Source organism: Solanum lycopersicum, chromosome 11 (genome assembly GCF_036512215.1).
Source record: "Solanum lycopersicum chromosome 11, SLM_r2.1".
NCBI lineage: Eukaryota > Viridiplantae > Streptophyta > Magnoliopsida > Solanales > Solanaceae > Solanum > Solanum lycopersicum.
Window position 1 is genome coordinate 55311525 of NC_090810.1, and position 23920 is coordinate 55335444.

The 23920-nt window shown below is 29.7% G+C and overlaps 1 protein-coding gene and 1 pseudogene across 2 annotated transcripts; one reads left to right on the forward strand and one right to left on the reverse strand.

Moving 5' to 3' along the window:
• The first annotated feature begins 6177 nt into the window (after positions 1 to 6177).
• On the forward strand, positions 6178 to 10929 carry LOC101259507 (pentatricopeptide repeat-containing protein At2g42920, chloroplastic). 2 transcript variants are annotated; one of them, XM_010314929.4, is made up of 2 exons: positions 6590 to 8241; positions 10665 to 10929. In XM_010314929.4, the coding sequence occupies exons 1-2, from the start codon at positions 6723 to 6725 to the stop codon at positions 10688 to 10690; spliced, it is 1545 nt and encodes a 514-aa protein (XP_010313231.1). In that variant the 5' UTR covers positions 6590 to 6722; the 3' UTR covers positions 10691 to 10929. The 2 variants fall into 2 exon arrangements, with proteins under 2 accessions (XP_004250888.1, XP_010313231.1); XM_004250840.5 differs by lacking the exon at positions 10665 to 10929 and having other exon boundaries at positions 6178 to 8576.
• Positions 10291 to 14497, reverse strand: LOC101259212 (putative disease resistance RPP13-like protein 1; annotated as a pseudogene).
• Positions 14498 to 23920: the final 9423 nt, after the last annotated feature.

The following is a 23920-nucleotide window of genomic DNA, read 5'->3' on the forward strand; positions in this document are numbered from 1 at the left end:
AAAATCGCTTATTCCCCCAATTAAAAAAATATGAAAGATACATAAGGATTTTCCACCCTTTTTTCACCCAATTGGCAAGTTTTACTTTACTAAAACAAAATCCTATTTTCAAGCTACCCACTTCCCCATTAACAGCCCCAATTAAAATTTACCATATTATTTTTTATTTCCCTACGTTTTAGGTGTATAATTGTCTAATTTGAATTCCCCATTCCACACGTTTGCAGTTTAACAAAATTTGAATTCAAGTACAAATTTGCAGCCATATCTATTTGATATTTTGTAGGAGTCTCCTTCTTTCTAACCAGATTTTCTAAGTTTTTTAAGGGCAAACATTTTAGTCTCCTTCTTTCTCTTCATCGTGTGAGTTTACAAATATTATGGAAGAGTGTAAATCTGGAGATGGTAATTCACAACACCAACTGAAGATGACATTGTTAACATAGATTAGTAATTAGCTGAGACAGGATGAACAAGTTTTTATGTTGTTTTGTGTTGAAGACAATTATCTTTTGTGTTTTTTTAAAAGCTTATTGGTATTACAATAGTTTGTTAGTTATTAATGTTATGTGCTTTCAAGTTATTATTTTAGACACAGTTGTTGCTTTATAACGTTAAGGTACAAAATTTTATTGTTTTAGTTTAAATATTTTTGACAGTTAATTTACAAAATGAAGTATATGACACTTAAGATCTAATGTGTATGATACATTATTGTTTGAGTTTTAAGTATTTTTCACTTTATAAAAATGATGTATATGATACATAAGTTATAATACATACATGTACAAATATTGCAGTTACATATTTAGCAACTTGAATTATACGAATGTATATGATACATCATATACATAAACAAACTAATCACAGATTAATATTACAGTGCAAAGCACCACTAGAATGTAATACATCAAAATTATAGTTCATAAGGCAGTACACACGAAACATGTAGTACACATTTGAACAAGTCAAGTTTTGGGACACTAGAATAACTCATAAGGGGGTATACACGAAAAATATAATATATTTTCAATCACATGAATGTATCTGATACATAATATACATAAATAAACTCATCTTTAATTACTGTTACATTGAAACCCAACACTGTTGAATATAATATATCAAATTTATAACTCATAAGGCTGTATACACGAATCATATAGTAAACAATTGAACAAGTCAATTTTTTTGTACACTTGAATAACTAAAAAGACAATCTACATGTAACATATAACATATTTTCAATAATATGCATGTATATGATACTTCACATACACAAACAAACTCATATAGCATTACTGTTACATTGAAAACGCACCACTGTTGAATCTAGTTATTTATAAAATTTTATCAGTTGTATCAATACAAAGCGGATACATGCCGATTCCAGATGCATTCTTTTTAACTTCGAAATAAAGTTTCACACCCATGTCGTTTTTGATTTTCAATGGACATGAGCTTGCCTCGACAATGTATCGTATTTCAATATCCTTTGTAACAGTGTCGATCTCAAGCTCTGATAAAATCAACGTTTTCAGATTCACAAATGAAATGGAATGGCCAACAACAATACCATGAACTTTGTAACCTTCATAATTAACATCGCTTACCCAAATTCCAGAATGCCGCAGCAGAATTGAGATATTCATCTTCAAACCTTTTTTTTTTATTTCTTAGTATGCAGATCAACTTTTACAAGAATAATTTTGATTTATGAAGATCATCTGATTTAAAATTTGAATTTACTAATCAGTTACACAAGTTATATAGCATTAATTACGTGATTTCAGTTACAAATAACAAAAATCATGGTAATTACTCCTAATTAATAGCAGCAGATGCAAAATATGATGTATCAGGACTTATGTATCCCGTGCTATTTGGATGTATCCCGCTTCCTTGAATTTTAAGGGATTTTTAGTAATTTCAATTCTAAAAGGGATAAAAGGTCATTTTGTATTTATAATATGTGGTTCCTATAATTTATACATTATTTTATGTGATTTTGGTTTGATTTAGTTATTCTCCTATGATAGTCATTCCTCTTATTTATACATATATTTACTTATACATATAATTTTACATACTTTTTATTTTACTTCTTGATCTTTGTCGACCCTTAAGTTCATCCCTTTAGGTTATTCCCTTAGTTATTTTCCCGTAAAAAAAGAGATAATTAATGATAAATAAGTAAAAAGAATTATATAAATATATACCTAAAAAATTATTTTTATACAAGTCACTTTACCTTATTTTATTATTATTCTAATCAACCACCTTCGGTTACTCCCTTTAAAATAATCCCTTTCTTTGCACTAAATTAATTAATTAAAAAATAATAATAATTTTAAGTAAACAAAATGATAAAAAATAAACTTTAGTTGGAAAAGTTGGTAAATTCAAGTCAAAGTCATGTTTAGTCAAATCGCCAGTCAACCGCGAGTTAGCGGACATTCCGAGGGTCTCACACCTTCTCGGAATGTATATTTGAACTTTGAACCATTTTCAATTGATTTTTATATGTTTTAAATCTTTTGAAAAATAATTTTAAGTTTTTCTTGGTTTTTGCTTAAAATCAAGTGGCGACTTTGTTAATTTGAAAAAACCAATTTTTCTTAAATCATAAGATTAATTGATTTTTCATAACTTAGTCATTTTTTCTTTTACATATATATTTTCGTAAAACAGTCTAAATCTATGCTAAACTAAAAAATAAATCTTCAATATTATTGTTATTCTTAGTGTTGAATTGATTTTCTTTTTGAATTAATATTAGTTCGATTTTTATTTAAACTTTATTATAATTACCAACATATATGGACTATAATCTTTAATAGATCATTAAGAATTATAACTTTCAAACATGAAATAAATCATTATATTATATTATATATTATTTTAAGAGAACCAAAAAAGTTAAAAGTTGAATTATTATTTTACCATTATTATAAATTAAAATGTTATAAAAATATTTATCTATTTAATTTAAATATTAAAGTATATTATTTTAATAAAAATGTTGATGACTTTTGCACTTCTTTAGAATAATTCTTAACTAAAATATCTAATTTAATTTATTTTCTTAAAATTATTTAAAATATTATTTTTTTCATTTAATATTTATTTCGAGATTCAAATGAATTTTAATTGTTCGTATTATGCATTATTAATGTTAAATTACAATTTTACCCCTATGTTAATTAAAAAAATTTATAATACATTTAAGTCATAAAACACCAAACAACAATTATATATATATATATATATATATATATATATATATATATATATATATATATATTCTACAAAGGGATTTAAAGAATCATAAAGCAAATAACAAAGATTTAGGAAAAACTAGTAAATGAGAAGAAGAAAAAAGTGATAGTCATTTAGATGGCAATAAATATGAAACTTGTTCATATGGGCTCTTAATAATGTCATGTTCAAATAAGACCTTTCGCTTTCTTAAAAAAAATTAAATTAAATTAATTCTTCATAAACTACTACTACATTAATTAAATTTACGTCACCTAACCTCTTTGTCAATAGTATGGTGAATTCAAAAGGTCAATAAATAATTAAACTTGAAAAAGCAATGCCAGCCAGAAAAAAGTATAAAAAAGGAGAAAGGATTTACATTTCAATATGTTTTAGCAATTTTTATGTAATATACTCATTTTTTGTTTTCCTTCTTTGTTATGCAGGAAAAAAACAGTAAGGAAGCATGCATAGAAGTCAGAAGTAGGAATAAGAATTCCGCGCGATAAGTTTCTTTCATATATAGAAATACATTCAACAATATTGATTGATTTGAAGATATACAATATTTATGTGGAACTATCGATGAAATTATAAATCTTTTACTATATTAGCAAATAGTATCTTTATATTTACAAATTCTGATGTTCTCCATATACTTTTAGTTTCTTATTTCTTGTAAGTTAAAATTACCTGTCATTACCAAATCAATAAACATTATAAATAGAGTGTTTCTACTTTAGTTATGCAAAGAGAATATTGATGTCTCTTTCATTCTCTTCTTAATTAGAAGGTATATGTTATTTTTTGAAAAAGTGTCTAAAGCTTCAATAGAATTCCAATAAAATGATTTGCATGATCTATTCGAAATAACACAGTTATGTCTATCATTTTATCATTTTTTTTAAAAGAAAATACCCATGTCTTTAAGCAAATGGTTAAGAAAATGCAATAGAAAACAATGATCTATTTGGAAGGGTTAAGAAATAAAATTATGTTAATTTTAAAAAGTTGTAGTCATTAACATGAAATACACGTGCAACACACATGTTTAGAGACTAGTATATTAAAAGATAAGAACTACAAAAAATGTATAAGAGATATTTAAAATTTTTATCAAAGTAAGTATTTTTACGTATAAAATAAAATGTTAAAATTTTATATATATATATATATATATATATATAATGTAAGGTTAGTTTGGTCTCGGGTTTCTTTCTTTTTTTAGTTGAAATTAAATCAACCCAAATATAGTCGGGGTTTTTATTTCAACACCAAACAAAGTCAAATTAAACCACTAGCCGGGTTTTTTTTTTCGGTTTGACTCAATTTGCGGTTTGATTCAATTTTCGTTTTGATTTTGTATACCCCTACTTATTATTATAACTATATTGGATGGTATCAGATTTTTTGACCAAAGTAAGCCACTATTCAAACTAAATCACCAAATATTATAATTTTTTGAAAATTTACAAAATTAGAATCAATGTATTTGGTAGTAACATTTTAGGTATTATTTTATTAAAAAATAATCATTGAAAAAAAGAAAAAATTCTGACAGACTACAAGTTGAAGACTTGCTCAAGCATACAAAGCTTTAAAACTGAATAGAGATTCATGAACTACAATACAAAACTTTAAGTCAAGTGAAAACTTTTAATAAAAATAAATTATTCAACTCGCCATAAAATAGGCAACTTTAGTCTTTAAAACATTTAATAAAGAAATGAATAGTATAGACTTCTTAACTAAACTGACTATCTATGTAGCATCTAACTGATAAAGATGGAAGTTGGGACAAGACCCACGACCTCCTAATTAAACTGAAAAGTAAATGAAATCCTCCAAGACAAAGAGGCTCACCATAACTAACTCAAATTCTCGGATGTACAACGAAACTCCTGTTGATGATCCTATGTACTTGTGTTTGCATCATGAGAAGATGCAGGTCAATTGGCTTAGTAAGTGAAATGTACGAGCATGTGAGGGGACTTCTAAAACATATCATAAGCTTGATGCTTGAATGAAAGATTGAAACATACTTACCTTTTCTCAAACTTGAAACTCGAGGAATACTCAAAAATAAGATACTCAACTCAGAGATTAAATACTGAGCTCAAAGATATGGTACTCGATTATGGATACTCAACTCATTATAAAGCAATAATACACATGCTATATATACAAAAAAAAAACCTTATAAAACTGTAAAAGAAACTTAGTTCGTTAAAGAAAATGCAATAAAAAACTCAACTTTAATTGTATAAAAAGTAATATAGTTTCTGTGGGAGCTTCTCTAACTCACAACCATCACTGTGAGCCTAAGTGATGATACAACGTTTTACCTCACGCTGGCAAGGATCATCCTGTACATTGACATCGGTATAGATCCTTACTTAACTTAGTGGATCCACCAGCTTAACTTACGTGATCATCTAAAAAGTATGACCCGTTAATACCATGATGGCTATGTGGTTTACATGAACTCTCATCCCTACATCGGTGCTTAATACTACTCCCAAAATGTAGTTTAGCTCATGCTTTTAAAATAACTCCTTTCTTTGTTTGAGATAATTTGCTCAACACTTTAGCTTTAGAAAGCTCTCGTGGAATCAATGTTCCTTTTTCTTGTTCAAAACTCTTAGGGAATACTTAGTTCCCTTATACCTTTGAAAAATGAACTCAAGTCTTAGGGTATACTTAGTTCCCTTATATTACTTTGAAGGAAGATCTTCAACTCTTTGCTCTTCACTTCATGACTTGAATTTTAAGTCTTTAAAACAAAGTGAAAACGTTTGTGAAAGACTCTAGATTGTGGAGGTCTTACCAAAGGATTGAAGCAACGACAATGATACCATAACAATTTAGTATATATATATATATATATATATATATATATATATATATATATATATATATATATATATATATATACACACTAAATTGTGGTGCAACAAAAAATAATATTATTATTTGAGAAAAAATGAATGGAAAAGGAAAAAGAATAATAAAGAACAAAAGAATAATCCACAAAAAGAAAAGGCGAGGAACAAGAAATAAAGAAATTGAAAAATAAAATTAAAAGCAAAAAAAAAAAGAAAAAAAGAGGAAAATAATTAAATAAATGAGAAAAAAGAAAAAGAAAAAGAAAACAGGAGTATATAAAATTCATTTTTTTACTAATTTTGATTTTAATAAATAAGCTAGTGATTTTAGTATTTTCTTGTTGTAATCTAACTATTTAATTTTCCTACATTTTTACTAGTCTAAAAAAAGTTTGCTACTATATTGCTGGTATGGGTCATGAACTACTAATTTAGTGATTGAGTTGAGAACAAATAGGCCCTACATACCTTATCTATTATGCCATCTCTCCTCGTACTTAACAAATTGCTCTCTTTCTACACATTATTGATAAATTTTCCACTTCCTTAGACATCAAAAACAACAAAAAGACAGAGATGTCATCAAGTGTTTGTTCATCAACTTCCATTTCTAAGTTCATCTTAGATCAACCTTATCTTCATATGTTAGAAACCAAATGTACCACTATGACAGACCTCAAAAAGATTCATGCTCATCTCATAAAAAGTGGTCTAATCAAGGATAAAATAGCAGCTAGCCGCGTCCTTGCGTTTTCAGCCAAGTCTCCACCTATCGGTGACATCAACTATGCAAACTTGGTTTTCACTCACATAGAAAATCCAAATCCTTTCACTTGGAATACTATCATTAGAGGCTTCTCAGAGAGTTCAACTCCACAATATGCAATTCATCTTTTCATTGAAATGTTAAACAATTCACAAGTACAACCACACTTGCTTACTTATCCTTCGGTTTTTAAGGCGTATGCTCGAGGTGGTATTGCAAAAAATGGAGCTCAACTTCATGGGAGAATCATGAAACTAGGCCTAGAATTTGACACATTCATAAGAAATACTCTGTTGTATATGTATGCAAGTTGTGGTTTTTTGGTTGAAGCAAGGAAATTGTTTGATGAGGATGAGATTGAGGATGTTGTTTCTTGGAATTCCATGATCATAGGTCTAGCTAAATCGGGAGAAATCGATGATTCTTGGAGGTTGTTTAGTAAAATGCCAACTAGAAATGATGTTTCTTGGAATAGTATGATAAGTGGTTTTGTTAGAAATGGCAAGTGGAATGAAGCATTGGAACTATTTAGCACAATGCAAGAGGAAAATGTTAAGCCTAGTGAATTCACTTTGGTGAGCTTGTTGAATGCTTGCGGACACTTGGGAGCACTTGAACAAGGGAATTGGATTTATAAGTATGTTAAGAAGAACAATGTGGAGTTGAATGTTATTGTTGTTACTGCAATTATAGACATGTATTGCAAGTGTGCAAACGTTGAAATGGCATGGCATGTTTTTGTAAGTAGCTCAAATAAAGGGCTGTCTTCTTGGAACTCTATGATTTTGGGCTTAGCTACTAATGGATTTGAGGATGATGCGATTAAGCTATTTGCGAGGCTACAATGCTCAATTCTGAAACCGGATTCTGTGAGTTTCATCGGTGTACTAACCGCGTGCAATCACTCAGGATTGGTAGAAAAAGCTAAAGACTACTTTCAATTAATGAAAATGGAATATGGTATTGAACCATCAATCAAGCATTATGGTTGTATGGTCGATATTCTTGGTCGAGCAGGACTAGTTGAAGAAGCAGAAGAGGTTATAAGAAGTATGAAAATGGAACCTGATGCTGTGATATGGGGTTCTTTGTTATCGGCTTGTAGGAGCCACGGGAACGTGGAGTTGGCCAGATGGTCAGCTGAGAATTTGCTTGAGTTGGATCCAAATGAAAGCAGTGGCTATGTATTGATGGCAAATATGTACGCAGCCTCGGGGTTGTTTGATGAAGCTATGAATGAAAGGATATCAATGAAGGAGAAACATATAGCGAAAGAACCGGGATGCAGTTCAGTAGAAATTAATGGTGAAGTTCATGAGTTTGCTTCTGGTAGGAAGTTATATTCTGAGTTACATGATATATATTCTTTGATGAACTAAACAGAATTAGGAATTTATTGTCTGCTTAGAGCCACTGTACACAAAAACAATTTGTCACACCTTTTATGAAATGTCAGCAGAACTAAGGGTGCGTTTGGTAGGAAGAAAAATGTTTTCCTTAATTTTTTAGGAAAATGAGTTGATTTGGAAAATATATTACCCAACCAAACATCAGAAAATTGAAAGCATTTTCCTTTTCCTTCATACCAAACACACCCTAAGAGGCTGCAAATTTAGGAGTAAATTTCATGTCAATCAAAAAACTTTTGTAACCTTTGACCCCAGTAGAAGAATATCAAAGATAATTACTTTATATTCTGAAATTAATGTTAAACATCACTAAAATCAAATTAAAGATATACATCATTCTAATGAATACACAGATTTATGTATAAACAGTTCAAAGCATAAACTAATAGAACATTTAATTACGGTTAGCGACAAAACTGTGAAACTATCTTTATTCACTTACACTTAGATCACATTCAAGCAACAATATATTCAATAGAGAATTGCAGCAGAACTTTCCCTTGTACAAACTGAGCTAGAGTGGTAACAGCTTACATATAAATGAACCTTCTGTATTGTACATCTTTGAATTATATTAAAGGTTTAAATAGTTGATATGTGCATAAATCTAAACTCACTGAAATGGAAAAAACAAGATCTTGTGGAGAAAATTATTTTAATTCCTATTTTACTAGATTTCGTTTTCCAGTATTCCCACACAAATATAAACAATTTTATCACCATTCGTTTTAATCATTGAATGTAATCGACTTCTATGGTGGAGATATGACCAGAACTTTCATGATGGTCAGTCTACAAGATTTGAGAGAGAACATATATTATTATAAGCATGAAGCTCTAAAGTGTAAAGTTGAATTACTATTTTGTCCCAATAATAAATTAAAAAGTAATAAAATATTTTACCCAAATATAAATTGAATATCTAATTAAATAGTAATATTTGAGGAGCAAAATGAGAAGTTCAGCAGTCTATTCAATTACTATGTGTGAAACAAATAGGATGAACACTAATAAAGTTTCAATTAATATAGAAGTTGAAACGTATTTTGCTAATTATGAGAAGTTGAAAGGAGTCAAGTTAAGTAATTCAGGAATATCAAAGAGATTTTATCAACAAATCTTCAAGACTGCACTATATAAACATACTCAATATTAGTCATTCAACACAAGCTTCCATTGTTAAGTTGGTACAAAAGTGTCTCTAATTTTCAGGTACAATCTTATTAAATCTAGATTTTTCCGTTTGATTTGCTAACTTCATTTGAATGATAACTTTCTAATTTTTTTTAATAGGTAAAATAAATAGTTTGAAAGGTATAATCACACATATCAAAAAATTGAATGTTGTTGTACACATATGGTTTGATGCTGAATGATGATCAACTCTCTTTGAAACTCTCTACGCATAGTTTCCCGCAGAAGAGAAATCATGTTATAAACTTTTAAACTATTAATAATAAATTGAAATTGCAGCTGTTTGCTAGCAAAATATCACATTTTCTTCAACAAATGCAGCAACTCCAAGTCTTGTCTAACAGTGATGGATAGTAGTTGTAAGCCTGTAAATTTAAGTCTGGGTATATCTTAAAGTTTTTAAGGAAGTAGTTACATTTGTAACGACACACATTAAGGATACAAGAAGACTTTATGTAACGTCACATTTTCCCTTTTTAATTCTTTAACTTGATGTGTCTTTTTTGGAAATTTTACTTCTTGATGATTGTCTGTACATTTAATTGCTTATAAATGGGTAAGCTTTTGAGACTTATCTAATGTGCAGTAGATCGAAAATATCGAGAGAACACTCGAAAAAAACATCATGTTCTCCTAATAGTTTATTATATACTTTTTCATTTATTTTTTTATTGATTTTTATTTGAGATACACGTGCAACGCACGTGCCCGAAGTCTAGTAGGTTAATAAGCAAGAAAAGTGAGTCTTAATAGCCAACTAAGACGACGAGTGAGATTTTTCACAAGAATAAATGAATTGCATTATGTTGACATATATTGAGATAATAAGATTTCTTTTACAAATCTAATTATATTTTCTTGATTTCACAGAAGCAACAGATGATACACACTAGTCAAAAAGAATATTTAACTGAAAAAGAATTAACCAATAATGAAAAGATACTAAAGAAATAAAATAACTTACATCTATCAAAGCACCACTCGTTTTAATCGTTATAGGTTCTCCCTTTGAGAATTCTCCCCATACGTGGGGTTCCTTATCGTTCTTGGTGACAGACCCAATGAGGTAAGCAAATCCTTTGTGAAAGGTTACATTACACTGTCTTCCTTCGAACTGACTAAAGGCTTCCCTTATTATTTTGATTGCAGGATCAACATTTATGGTGGAAATATGAGCAATTTTTCGTCAGAAGACGTTGTTTGAGCAATAGACGCTCCACACTGGTCGACAAGATATTAAAAAAAAGGGAAAAGAATTAGCAAAAAAGCAATGTGAAGTAAACAAAAATAAAAAGCTTCTCAGGCTAAAAAATAACTTACATTATTCAGAGCACCATTTGTTTTTATCATTACAAGTATTTATGATTGATCTCTATGTTTGGAATATGAGCAATATTTGGCCAGTATTCCCCCTTGTCAAATTCTAGTAGTGGTGTGAGAAATGGGCAGTCATAAATAGTTAGTTTAGAGGGGGAAGAGGGCAGGTGATTGGAGATTAGGACAATCAGAGATGGCCAGCTGAGAGAGGGAGGAGGGCAGTGCTGATTCGGAAAGTGATTGGAGATTATGGCAACCATAGTTGTCTAGGCTTTGAAGCGAAGTGAGGTGCCAAAGATGTAGTGAATGGAGCTCATCATGGTTCCATGTAGCTCAGAAAGAGAGGAGGGAAGCTGCCCTTCTTTCAACATTGACTGAATTTGAGGTAAACAAGCAGTGTGTAGATAATGAAGAGAGGTGAGGCTTTAGAGATCTTGGATGCTTAACGTTTTCAGATTGCATAATACTGCAGTTCTAGTGTCTTAAGAGATGGAAGGAGTTGCTGCATACCTTCTGGCAGCCACTTCAGCTTCCTACATCCGAAAATATTCAAATACGTTATCTGAGCCTCCCCACGTGCAACCGAAAGTTTTTCAAGATTCTGACAACTCATCAAAGTGAGCACTTCAGGGGCAGTAGGAATCATAAACCTAGTAAGTTTGGGGCAATATGAAACACTCAATTTGCGTGCTCTTGGGAGCAACTCAGTTGATATATCACATTCTATCAGACTCAATTCCTCCAGAAACATATTACAATAACTCATCTCACCAACTGGATGCTCTAATTTCAATTTCTGGCAACGAGTTATCTGTATTGTCATCAAGGTACTCGGCAGAATGCTAAAAGGTAAGGAGGTCAGAGAGTTACAACCAATAATATATAATTCAACGATCTGCTTCATTCCCTCAAGTTGGGATGTATCCAAACTGAGTTCAGGACATTCTGAAATTCTCAATTCTTTCAGAGAACAAAGATTTTCAGGCAACTTCCCCGTCAATTCCGAACATTTTTTAATTGAAAGCTTCTCAAGTGCAGGGAACTCGCCACATCCTAGTATGTGCCATTGCTTCCACTCTGGCATATCTTCAAATTCAAGCTTCTCAAGAGAGTTAAAAGGCCTATTGGAGGCTGAACTTCCATAGAATTCTTCCTTCACCTCTGTTATTCCATGCATCCCTTTAATGGAATGGAATTTCAGACAAAGGAGTTGCCCTTGTGCTGGCAAGGAATCACAATCCTTGCAGTGGCAAAGAGACAATACCACCAGCTTATAAAACGAATGATCAGCTAGCCAATTCGGAAATTTTGTCCCTCTATATCCGGTGATTTCGACTTTTTTTATGTTTATATGTGGGCGTAGCTCATCAAGTATGGCTCTTTCAGTTTGTGAATTGTCCGCAGTACTACTTCCACTCCACTCCCAAAAAAACTTGTCAACATGATTTTCTCCCTCATCTTTGCCTTCAAAGCTTGCCTTCTATCAACCACATTTTGCAACTCTTGAATTTGATAGAGATCCATACAAGTTATGCAGTTCACCAAATCTTCCATGCTCGATCCGCCTAGAAGAAACTTGGCTCCCACTAGCACATGGAAACTTTTCAACTTGCTCAGATGTAGAGGCATCTTCAAGAGAGAACTGTAGCTTATTTCAAGATGATGCAAGTTAATTAACTTCTCCATCTGCAGCGGTAGCTCCTCAAGATAATAACAGTGTGACAAGAGAAGTGTCTCCAAGTTATACAATACACAAATGGAATCTGGCAACTTTTTAATCTTTGTCGAGGAAAGGTACAAAATTCTCAGGAGCTTTAATTTGATAAACAATTCATCCGGCAACTCCACAATTTCATGACCTAACAATGATAATGCCCTTAAGGATGTTCGTCTTGTCAATATGTCATGCAACACCCTCTTGCTTAGCTGATATAAGAGAAAGGTATTGACCGGAAGCAATCTCCTCAGCTGCTGTGATTTGGAGAGTAGTTTCAGTTTCTCAAATTCACCATCTGTTCCTATGGAATAGGACATATGCTGACTTTGTTCCAACATATGAGATCCTTCATTCTCTTTCAACCTAATACAAAGTTTTGAAGATGCAATTTGGGCCAAATCATTCACAAGGTCATGCATTAAGAATTTCTCTGTCTCCTTCAGAATACGCTGGAACTATCTCAACTCAAGAAAGTATAGATTACCTGAACGAAACTGTTGTACAAGACCATTTGCAATCCACAAGTGAATAACTTGGTCTTTGCATAATGGATAATCTTTGGGATATATTGCACAATAAGCAAAACATTGCTTCAAATATGCAGGAATATCATTGTAGCTCAACATCAACGCTGGTAATATACCATTCAAACAACTTGGAAGCTTCCAAATTTCGCTTCTTAAAATGTCTCTCCACTCATCCACCTCTGATTTGCAGCGTAAAATACCACCAACTGCCTTTAGATCTAAAGGCAACCCTTTGTACTTGTCTGCAATTTTTTGGGCTAAAGGCAACCCTTTGCACTTGTCTGCAATTTTTCTTCCAACCTCTTCAAATTTTGGATGCTCCTCAGAATCCCTATTTTCTAGTGAATGTCGTTTGAATAAAGCCCAAGAGACTTCACTAGACAGAGTTCCCACGTTGATTGCTCCACTACCCATCATCGAGGCTACATTCTTTTTACGTGTAGTTACAATGATCTTACTTCCCAAATCTCCTTGTACAAAAAGATTTGTCAAGTCATCCCACTCGTTATAGTTATCATTCCACACATAATCAAGGACAACAAGAAACTTCTTTTCCTTCAGGCTTTTCTTCAACTTGACTTGTAGCGGATTAAGATTGTCATCAATATTTAAGTCAATTTCTTGAAGTAACCCTTTTGTTATTACACAAAACTAAGCTTTCAAATCATAATGATCTTTCACTTTCTCATCATTGTAAACGGCTTTAGCAAGTGTTGTCTTACCCACGCCGCCCATACCAACGATAGGAACGATAACCTGATTTTTTCCATTTGCATCTTCAGACAATAAACGAACAATCAAATCCTCTATTTTCTTGTGCCTACCAAAGATATCAGAATCATCAACCAAAGAAGTTGAAGGTGTTCTAGTTTCTTGTTTCGTCGAACCAAAATTCTCCTTTAAGCAAGGTCACCAATTTGCTCTTACAAATCCTTCAATGTTTCAATAGTGTCTTCCAACTTCTCCTTTATTAATTAAGGAAAAAATCATCACTCAAGCACAGGTTAAGGTCACATACTTGCTATTTTTTGCTTGTTTCTGCAAGATTATGATGCTGACCTTCAACCTTAATCCTCAAAGCTTCATAATTGACTTGTTCCATTAAGTTTTCAGCGCCGTCGACAGCATGTCGAAACTCATCAAGCCACTGGCTGACATATTGATTTGATGTCTGCTTGTTCTCTGCATCCCTTAGCACAGCTTGAAGACCAAGCAAAGTCATTCTCAGCTTCTTTAAGATCCGAACATCATTCTTATGCTTCTGAAACATGTTGAGCAGCTCACCCCGAGGTGCAAGCCCATCAAAAAGAACATTCAAAGCTGAAGAGATAAATGCACCACCAATTGCTAAGCCAACCTCCATTTCTCAAATCTGCAAATCACAACACAAAATGATTTTAAGATATTTGAGAAGATGAATGTTTGTATCTTCAATTACTAACAACTTTACCTGTTGAATGCTAAGAGTAGTTTGCAAACAAGAATTATCATTGATTTCTCTTTTGCTAGTTGTTACTTTCTATTTGGTGTGTTTATGACCAGGTTGGTTCGAATTTTTCAAATATCAGACCAAACCATTTGTGTCGAATTTTTAAATTTATAAACCAAACCAATAAAACTCGGGTTTTTCAACTTCGGGTTTTTTCGGGTTTCTTCGGAATTTTGGGTTTTTGCGGATTTTCGGGTTTTTCGATAAAGTTTTCATACAAACATATAATTTACTTGTATTTCAAATATTTCTGTAATCCTACCAAAATGCAACTATCCAAGTTATTTTTCAAGAAAATAACGAAAATATGATATGATTAATGACACGAAAATATCCAAAAATAATAATAATAAAATTGCGTAAAAAAATATTACAAATTAATAAATCATAATGAAGTTGATCATTATTTAAAGTATTAAATCATGCTAAAATAAATTTAGTAAGTACTAGTTACATGACTAAATATTAAAAGAAGTAAAATTAGATCATGTAATTGAATTGTCTAAATTTATGTAAAACTAAAAAATAAATATTCAAATATTATTGTCAATATTGATTTTATTTTGCATTAGTATTAAATTGATTTTTATTTAAACTTTGTTATAATTTACAAACATGTATGGACTATAATCTTTATTAGATTATTAAGAATTCTAACTTTCAAACATGAAATAAATATATTAAAAGATAAAAACTATGAAAAAGTATAAGGGATATTTAAAATTATATCAAAATAGTATTTTTACGTATAAATTAAAATTTAAAAATTATATATATAATGCCGGGTTGGTTTGGTCTCGAGTTGATTTTTTTTACTTGAAGCCAAACCAACCCAAATATAGTCGAGTTTTTTTCCCAACAACAAACCAAGTCAAACCAAACCACTAGTCAAATTTTTTTCCAATTTGACTCGATTTACAATTTAATTTGATTTTCGATTCGATTTTGTACACCCCCTACTTTGTATGATTCAACTGTGTTTACTAGTATCTAAATTGAATAATTAAAGGTCCTTGGGGGTTGTAAACGGAGGTGGACCCACAAGTTTATGTCAGGATGTATGTGCATCCGTTTAACTATGAAAATGAATTTCTTTTTTTAAAAAGACAGGTAAATTTCTCCTATATTTTGATTAGTGACTATTAAGCTTTATCAATTACTTTTTCACTAATCCAATTATCATTGTAGAGAACATAACACATGATTGCACAACTTGATTTACTATATATATCCAAGTGAATTTATTTTGTTCAATATTTACTTAATAATTCTACTAAGTAAAAATATAAGTATGGTAATTTTAACTATCACCCTCCCATATAACATATTAAGAATAAAATAAAACCTAATTATAGTACAATGTACAGCTGATAGTCATTTGAAACAATGTACAGCTGATAGTCAAGAAGAAAAAAAGACAAACACTTTTCACTCAACAAGAAGACAAAGACTTATTACTTTCTCAATTCAATAATTAAAGAAAGAAAGTAAAGGTGGGTGTAAATGGCCCCCAAAGTGGGTAACTCAAAAATAAAAGAGTAAGTTTCCACACAGCTTAGTTTATTTACAATGCTAAATGAGACTACCATATCATGAATATTTTAAAGTAACGGTAAATTTTGTTTTTGTATAAGCTAAAAAGTGTACAAAATTACCAAAAAAATGAATTAGGGGAGTAATAATATCTTAATTTAATTAAGGTGTATCTATGATATTTTAGTCAAAGTCTAGGAGCTACTTGCTTGTGCCTTGTCCCAAATAAATATGTTAGAACTTATATACTTTCTTGGTCTACATTTAAGTGTCTCACTTTTCTTTTTTGATGTCTCAAAAATAGTATGTCTTTTTATATATTTATTAAGTTCTCCAATTCCTACATTCTATCTTGTAAGTTTAAGACAACAAAATTTGAAAAATTACACATATCTTTAGTTTAATCATATATTTCAAAAGTCTCTTCTTATTTTTTAAACTTTGTTCTCAAACAAACTAGAACACTCAAATTGAGCGGAGTTAGTACATAATTAAGTTACCCGAGAAACCTACCCTTCTTAACTACACAAGCAAAACTAATAAAAAACAATAGGAAGTAGGGGTGACAATGAAATAGTGTGGTTAGAATAATCTCTTAGAAAATATATGTGGATCGGTTGAGTTATAGACTTGTTAAGTTTAAATTAAACTATATTATTATTATTAAAATAATCTTTTCTCATTTCTCTCTCCATATTTTGCAATGACGAAGCCAAAATTTTGATCGAAGGGTATCAAAATATAAAGAAGAAAAATTACATAGAAATCAAGGAGTGTCAACATGTAATAATATATATACACATCCAAAAAATCATATCTGAATACACACTGTAATTTCCGATGAAGGGGTGTCGGTTGACACCCCTCAAGTGTATTTGCTTCGCCCAATCCTTGTACTAAAGGGGTTCATCCGAATTCCCTTTGGCGGAAAAATTATATTATTTGTACATGGTTAAAAGAATATTCTATGTATATATGTGTTAGTTATAAAATATACTTTATTAATATAAATTTTAATATAATAAACCATGGCACTAACATACGGAATATTAGCACAGCCTCAAAATCAAATAAAGTCATTCTCACTTTTTTAATATACGAATATCAACCATAAGAACAAGCCTATCAATGAGAACATTCAAAGCTCAAGAGAGAAATACACCATCAACTATCATTTTTTTCTCCTTTCAAAAGTAAAATATTTTCAAATAACAAAAAGACAATGATAAATTAAAGCAAATTCATTACTTTCTCAATACAATAATTGAAGCTAGACAGGAAGGGTAATTTATTAGGAATGTAGAAAGGGGGTTCTAGGTGGGGGATTCAAAAATAAAAAAATTTAAAGTGAAAGATTTCTACACAGCTCATTATTGTGTTAAAAGGAACCTACTATTATATTAATAATATGTTTACTTTAATTATTGAAAAGTCCTTTCTTTTATTTTTTTTACAAAAGAAAATAAATCATTTTTGAAAATATTATTGATGAATTTTGAATTGAAAAGAACTAGATCCGTTGTTTAAATGATACTTTATATTCTGATAAATCTTTACACTTTCTTCCTTATATTTTCTACTTAAGACTGATTATTGATTTCTCTCTAGTAATTTGCAAACAAGAAATCACTACATCAAAATTGATTTTTTAGCGGCAATTACTTAACAATCGTCGCTAAACATATATATTTTAATGATAATTAACACTTTTTCTATATGTCCATAAAGGTTTTAGTGATATTACATCTAATGACATTTAATATCGATAAAAATTTTAGCATTCTTTATTAATGTGTTTATTTATTGTCGCTGAAAGTTATTTTTGTTATAATGACTTGTAATTGGTACATCTATATTTGCTAGTAAAAAATGGGGACCGTGGGAGACAACTAAAGTTGGCAATATCTTTTACTTAGAAGAGAACAAAGACTTGTGTCATTTAAATATCAATACAAGGTTCCGCTATGCATTTTGACATTTTTGGCTAATTCAGTAAAAAATGTAAAAGTGTGTAACACTCTCAGGATAACATCTCAATGTTTATTGGAGCTCAATGTTAAGTTACAAAGTTCCTTGAAGAAGCAGTTGTAGTATGTGTTTCTGGAGATAATAATAGGTATTGCAATTGCTATACTAATAGTAGGCGACAAGTATTGTTGGATAGAGGAAATAATAACGTTTTGTACAAAAATTATACATATCTCGCTATTATAATCTTTAGACACATAATTTCTACTATAAAGTCAATTCTAAATACAAAAAGCAAATGAAAACACAACTATGCATTAACAATACTCTTTTGATTCCTCAAATATATATTTTCTCTTTCGTGTTTTCTTCTAATGACAAATACTATGCATTTGGTTTACAAAAACTCTTTTATCATATAAATTATATTATTTAATTGATGTCTGTGTTTTTGATCTCTCAAATGAAAATATACATATTTTAAAATCTCTTTTTATTTCTTAAAATTTGTGCTCGAATAAGCTAGAACATTTAAATTGAGCAAAGTTAGTATATTAATTTTGCGATCATCTGATCTCTCTCTTGTTAGGATCGAATCCACACACACACGCTTGATGAATGAAGAACACAAGAACTTTCGAGAGAGAGATGAGAGATATAGAGAGAGAAGGAGAGAAACCAATATTTCGTGGTAACACCCCGTGGGTAAACTTCCACGGCGGTGGGGTATATATTAATAATTCAGAGTATGAACAGTTACAGAGAATAAATGGAGAATGAAACATATTAGTCATTTATTTAACGGTAGAAGTATATGTAAGCCACTCTTTTAAGGAGAGTTATATCAGCTTTAAACACAAAGTTAAGAAGTATATCAGATATTTTTCTCTAGAAAAAAATAAGGCATAAATTATAATGTGCCCTTTAACTTCACCTTATTTTATATTTATGCTCTTCAACTTTGGTTTTGCACAAGCACACACTCAAACTTGTATAAAGTTGAATAAGTAGACACATGAGTCCTACGTGGCATAAAACACGTACGACGCCACGTAGGATGCAAATTGTCATGTAGGATACCACGTAGGATGCGTGCCTCTATTTGTACATTTTATACAAGTTTAAGTATCTACTTTTGCCCATGACCGTATTAATTCCTAGGTCACTAAAATCATCACATGGAGCTCCATTTTTAAAAAAACAAGGGAAAAGGGTCTGATATACCCCTCAACTTTGTCATTTAGAGCTGATATACCCCTTGTTATGAAAGTGACTCTTATATACCCTTACATGTAAACAAATGGCACACATATACACTTTTCCTCTAACAGAAATGAAAAAAATAATAATTTTAATCTAAATTTTTATTATTTTTTTCTAAAAAATATAATCTCATATGAGTAAATTTAATCCTCGTCAAACATATTTTTTTTGACTTTTTTTTGTTTCAATGACTAATTTATAATTATTATTTTGATAATCAAATTTATTTATGTTTCACTAATATTCTTGTAAAACTTATTGTAGATGACCAAATTTTTTCTTCGAATACGAAATTAAATTACAATACACACACAAAAAAATAGTTTAATTTTTTATTCTTTAAACTAAGAAATGAAAGAAAAAAACAAAATAAAAATAAGAAATTCAAATAATTATAATAAAAGAAGTCAAAAAATAATTTATATATGAAAAAAATAAAATATACCTTGAACTTTGATAGAAGAATCATATATACCCCTAAATAATTTTTTTTAAAAAAATTAGAAGCAATAAATATAAATTTAAAACTAATTTTTAAACTTCCGTTAAATGAAGGGTATATGTGAGTCATTTGTAACGGCAGGGGTATATGTGAGCCGTTTGTATAACGGTAAGGGCATATATTAACCACTTTTATAACAAGGGGTATATCAGCTCCAAATGACAAAGTTGAGGGATATATCAGACCATTTTCCCAAAAAAACAATTACTTATATATATATGGGAAAAGGGTTTGATATACCTCTCAACTTTGTCATTTGGAGCTGATATACCCCTCGTTATAAAAGTGGCTCATATATACCCTTACCGTTATACAAACGACTCACATTTACCTCTGCCGTTACAAAATGGCTCACATATACCATTCATTTAACGGAATTTTAAATAATTAGTTTTAAATTTATATTTATTACTTATTAATTTTTTTAAAAAAATATTTAGTGGTATATATGATTCTTCTATAAAAGTTCAAGTTATATTTTAATTTTTTTCATACAGAAATTATCTTTTTGACTTCTTTTATTATAATTATTTGATTTTCTTATTCTTATTTTATTTTTTTTCTTTCATTCCTTAGTTTAAAGAAAAAAAATTAACCTATTTTTTGTGTGTATTGTAATTTAATTTCGTATTTGAAAAAAAATTGGTCATCTACAATAAGTTTTACAAGATTATTAGTGAAACATAAATAAATTTGATTATCAAAATAATAATTATAAATTAGTCATTGAAACAAAAAAAAGTCAAAAAAAAATATGTTTGACGAGGATTAAATTTACTCATATGGGATTATATTTTTTAGAAAAAAATAATAAAAATTTAGATTGAAAATTATTATTTTTTCATTTCCGTTAGAGGAAAAGGGTATATGTGAGCCATTTGTTTACAAGTAGGGGCATATATGAGCCACTTTTATAACAAGGGGTATATCATCTCTAAATGAGCGTGTATGAGTGTTATGATTTCTACTAAAAGAATTGTATATGAGATGAAAATAAACCTGAATTTCGTAAGAAACAATATGATGAAAATTTGGATAGCGATATCGCAAAGTCCCTTGAAGAACCTTTTAGAATTTATTGTTTTACATGTATAGAGTACAGAGCCGGCTCTATGCATTAAATAATAAGGCCTTCGCCTTAGGCTCCAAATTTCGGGGGTCTCAAATTTTTGTCAAGAATAAATTATGTGTTAAAATTTTTATAAAAAAATTTAGTTATTTATGATAAAAAGTATAATTTATTTAAAAATAAATTATTTTATCCGCTTTAACATCTTTTGTACTTTGTTAAAAATGAGAATTAACAGTGAAAAGTGTCATAAAGTGAATTACAAATTCTTTTTTATTTTTTGTCAAATTTTAGTTTCAAGCATTACTCTAAGCATATTAAAATGAGGTTATACCAAGTCATCAACTTTTTGAGTCAAATTTTATGGTTCTAACTCTTGTCTTTATTTAATATTTATGAACTTATTACTTGTATCATTGTGTTAACAATATATATAATAATTGTCTCACTTAAAGACGTTTTTCAATATTGAGTTTGATAAAATCTTACTTAAAACTAGTAACTAAAAAAATAATATTAAGTACTAATAATTTTCATCTTAATAGTATAATTTTTTTTAAATAAATACGTAAATGAAGTGTATTTACATTTTAGGCCGCGAATTAAAATTTTGCTTTAGGCCCCCAAATATGTTGAGTCGCCTTTGATAGAGTAGATCAAACTATTTTTTCACTTCAAATTAGATTTGAACCAATTGAAACATATGTAAATATTTTTTATTTCTTATTTAGTGATAAAATATTGAGATCACTAGATGATGAGAATTAAAAAAATATTGTCTTAACCTTGAACTTTCTTTATCATGTTATAGTTATTCTGGTATTGATGGTTTATATTTATTTTTTAAATTAAAAGTGTTAAAATACTCACAAATAAAAAGACTTGATTTTTTTCCAAAAACACATATTACTTATAGAATAATGTTAACAGTTCATGTAACTGTTGCCTCATCCGAAAGAAGTTTTTTGCGAAACTAAAATTGGTTAAATCTTCTTAGATCAAACAATGTCTAAAGAGAGATTTAATAAATTAGATATATCCTCATTTGAAAATGAATTATAAAAACAAATTGATTATAATACAGTACCTAATGACTTCACATCTAAAATAGCTAAAAAAGTAGATATTAAATAAAAGTATATATGATGAAAAAAATTAGGGCCCCTCTCTTAGGTTTCGCTTTAGGCCCCCAATATTGTTGAGTCGGCCTGCTTTTGCCCACAAAAGAATAATGGAGTGTGGTTTCTTGACTATTCAAAAATAAAAGAGCTTAATATGAAATGCGGAATGACCTGAGAGACACGTGTATTTAACTCCGTTTATCACCTAGAACCTTCAACTCACATCTTTGTCAACTAAATACTTAAAATATAATATTATCGCACTTTGCCTGATAAAATAAAAAGAAGCATTTGTTGATATATTACAGAGATTGAGAATAGAAAGAGCAAACATTAGTAGTTCTCGTTTCATATTTATTTGGGAAAAATGCATAAGTACCTGCAATCTATGCCCAAAATTTCAGAGACATACTTATACAATACTAAGGTCTTATTACCCCGAACTTATTTTATAACTAATTTTCTACTCCTTTTTGACATATGTGGCACTATATTCTGGGTCAACACGTGTTGATAATTTTTTCAAGCTATCTGGTTGATAGTGCCACGTAGGCAGAAAGGGTTAGAAATTGGGGAGGAGGGTAATAGAACCTTAGTATGATGTAAGTGTGTCTATAGAATTTCGGTCATATGTTAGGGATACTAATGCATTTTCCCTATTCTTTTTCTCATAATTGAGACATTATTGTTACTAATTGCAAAATTAAAGACAATACCAGTAAGTCTTCTTCAAAACATTAGCACCATGGGCTCAATTTAGGTCCCAATGGATGATTAATTAATTAAGTGAATGCATCCTTAAAGGAACCTTTGGGTTATGGTGTAGAATTAAATATTTAATGACTTCATCAATTGTCCTATAGGCTTACAGCAAGTTGGCTGACGTGTAATAAGGATTATATATGTGTCTCATACAACTGATATTTATACTTTGTTTGGATAATTATTACGTATTGTTTCACAATATATTGTATTGTATTGTCGTATTTTATTATTTTAATGAATACAATGTTTGGATAGATTGTATGTCCTCTATCGTTATATAATGTCACACATCCATAATTATTTGGGTGATAAACCTACAAGAATTTTGACAAGATAAATTTTTCAATCTTCAAAAACTAACAACTTTACTTCATGATTGAGATAGAACCTCTTTGATACTTGTAGTCTGTCCGTAATTTATCAAAAGTTTAAGATCACAATATTAAAAACAAACACATATTTCTAATTTGAAATTATAAATTTTAAAAATCTCTTTTTATTTTTTAAAATTTATGCTCAAATAAGCTAGAACACTTAAATTGAGCGAAGGTAGCATATCAAATTTGCAGTCATGCTCTCTCTCTCTCTCTCTCTCTCTCTCTCTCTATATATATATATATATATATATATATATATATATATAGATATATATATATATATAGATATATATATTTTAGGTTTCAACATATCAATATGTATTTAATATTGCACTATGTCATACTAAGTGAATGATCAATCTATTTTCCTTCTTGCTTGTTGGGCATGTAGTGACAAACTTCATATTCTTAAATTGTTATTAGGCAACTTGTTAGTAAGTAATTGTGCACAAATTAACAGTTTGTCCTCTTAGTTATGTCGTGTCATGAATTGTAAGTTACCTTTTAATAATTGAATTTTAGTGTACCCTGTATTTGAATAACTTTATACATACAAAAGTAGTGTCTTATATGGTAATTGTTTGATGTTTTTCAGATCGTCTCCTCTTTCACCAAACCAAAGAATTCATCCAATATAATTTCCATTAGCTACATGTGTGGTGTATGATTTTTCCTGTTTGATTTGTTACAATTTTAATATTAATCAAATCTCACCTAGTAATTTCTTGTAGATAGTAATTCTTGTGTATGAACCGGT

What these genes read in the sequence shown, in the direction of transcription:
- LOC101259507 (XM_004250840.5), top strand. Translation starts at nt 6,723, where the DNA reads ATGTCATCAAGTGTTTGTTCATCAACTTCCATTTCTAAGTTCATCTTA.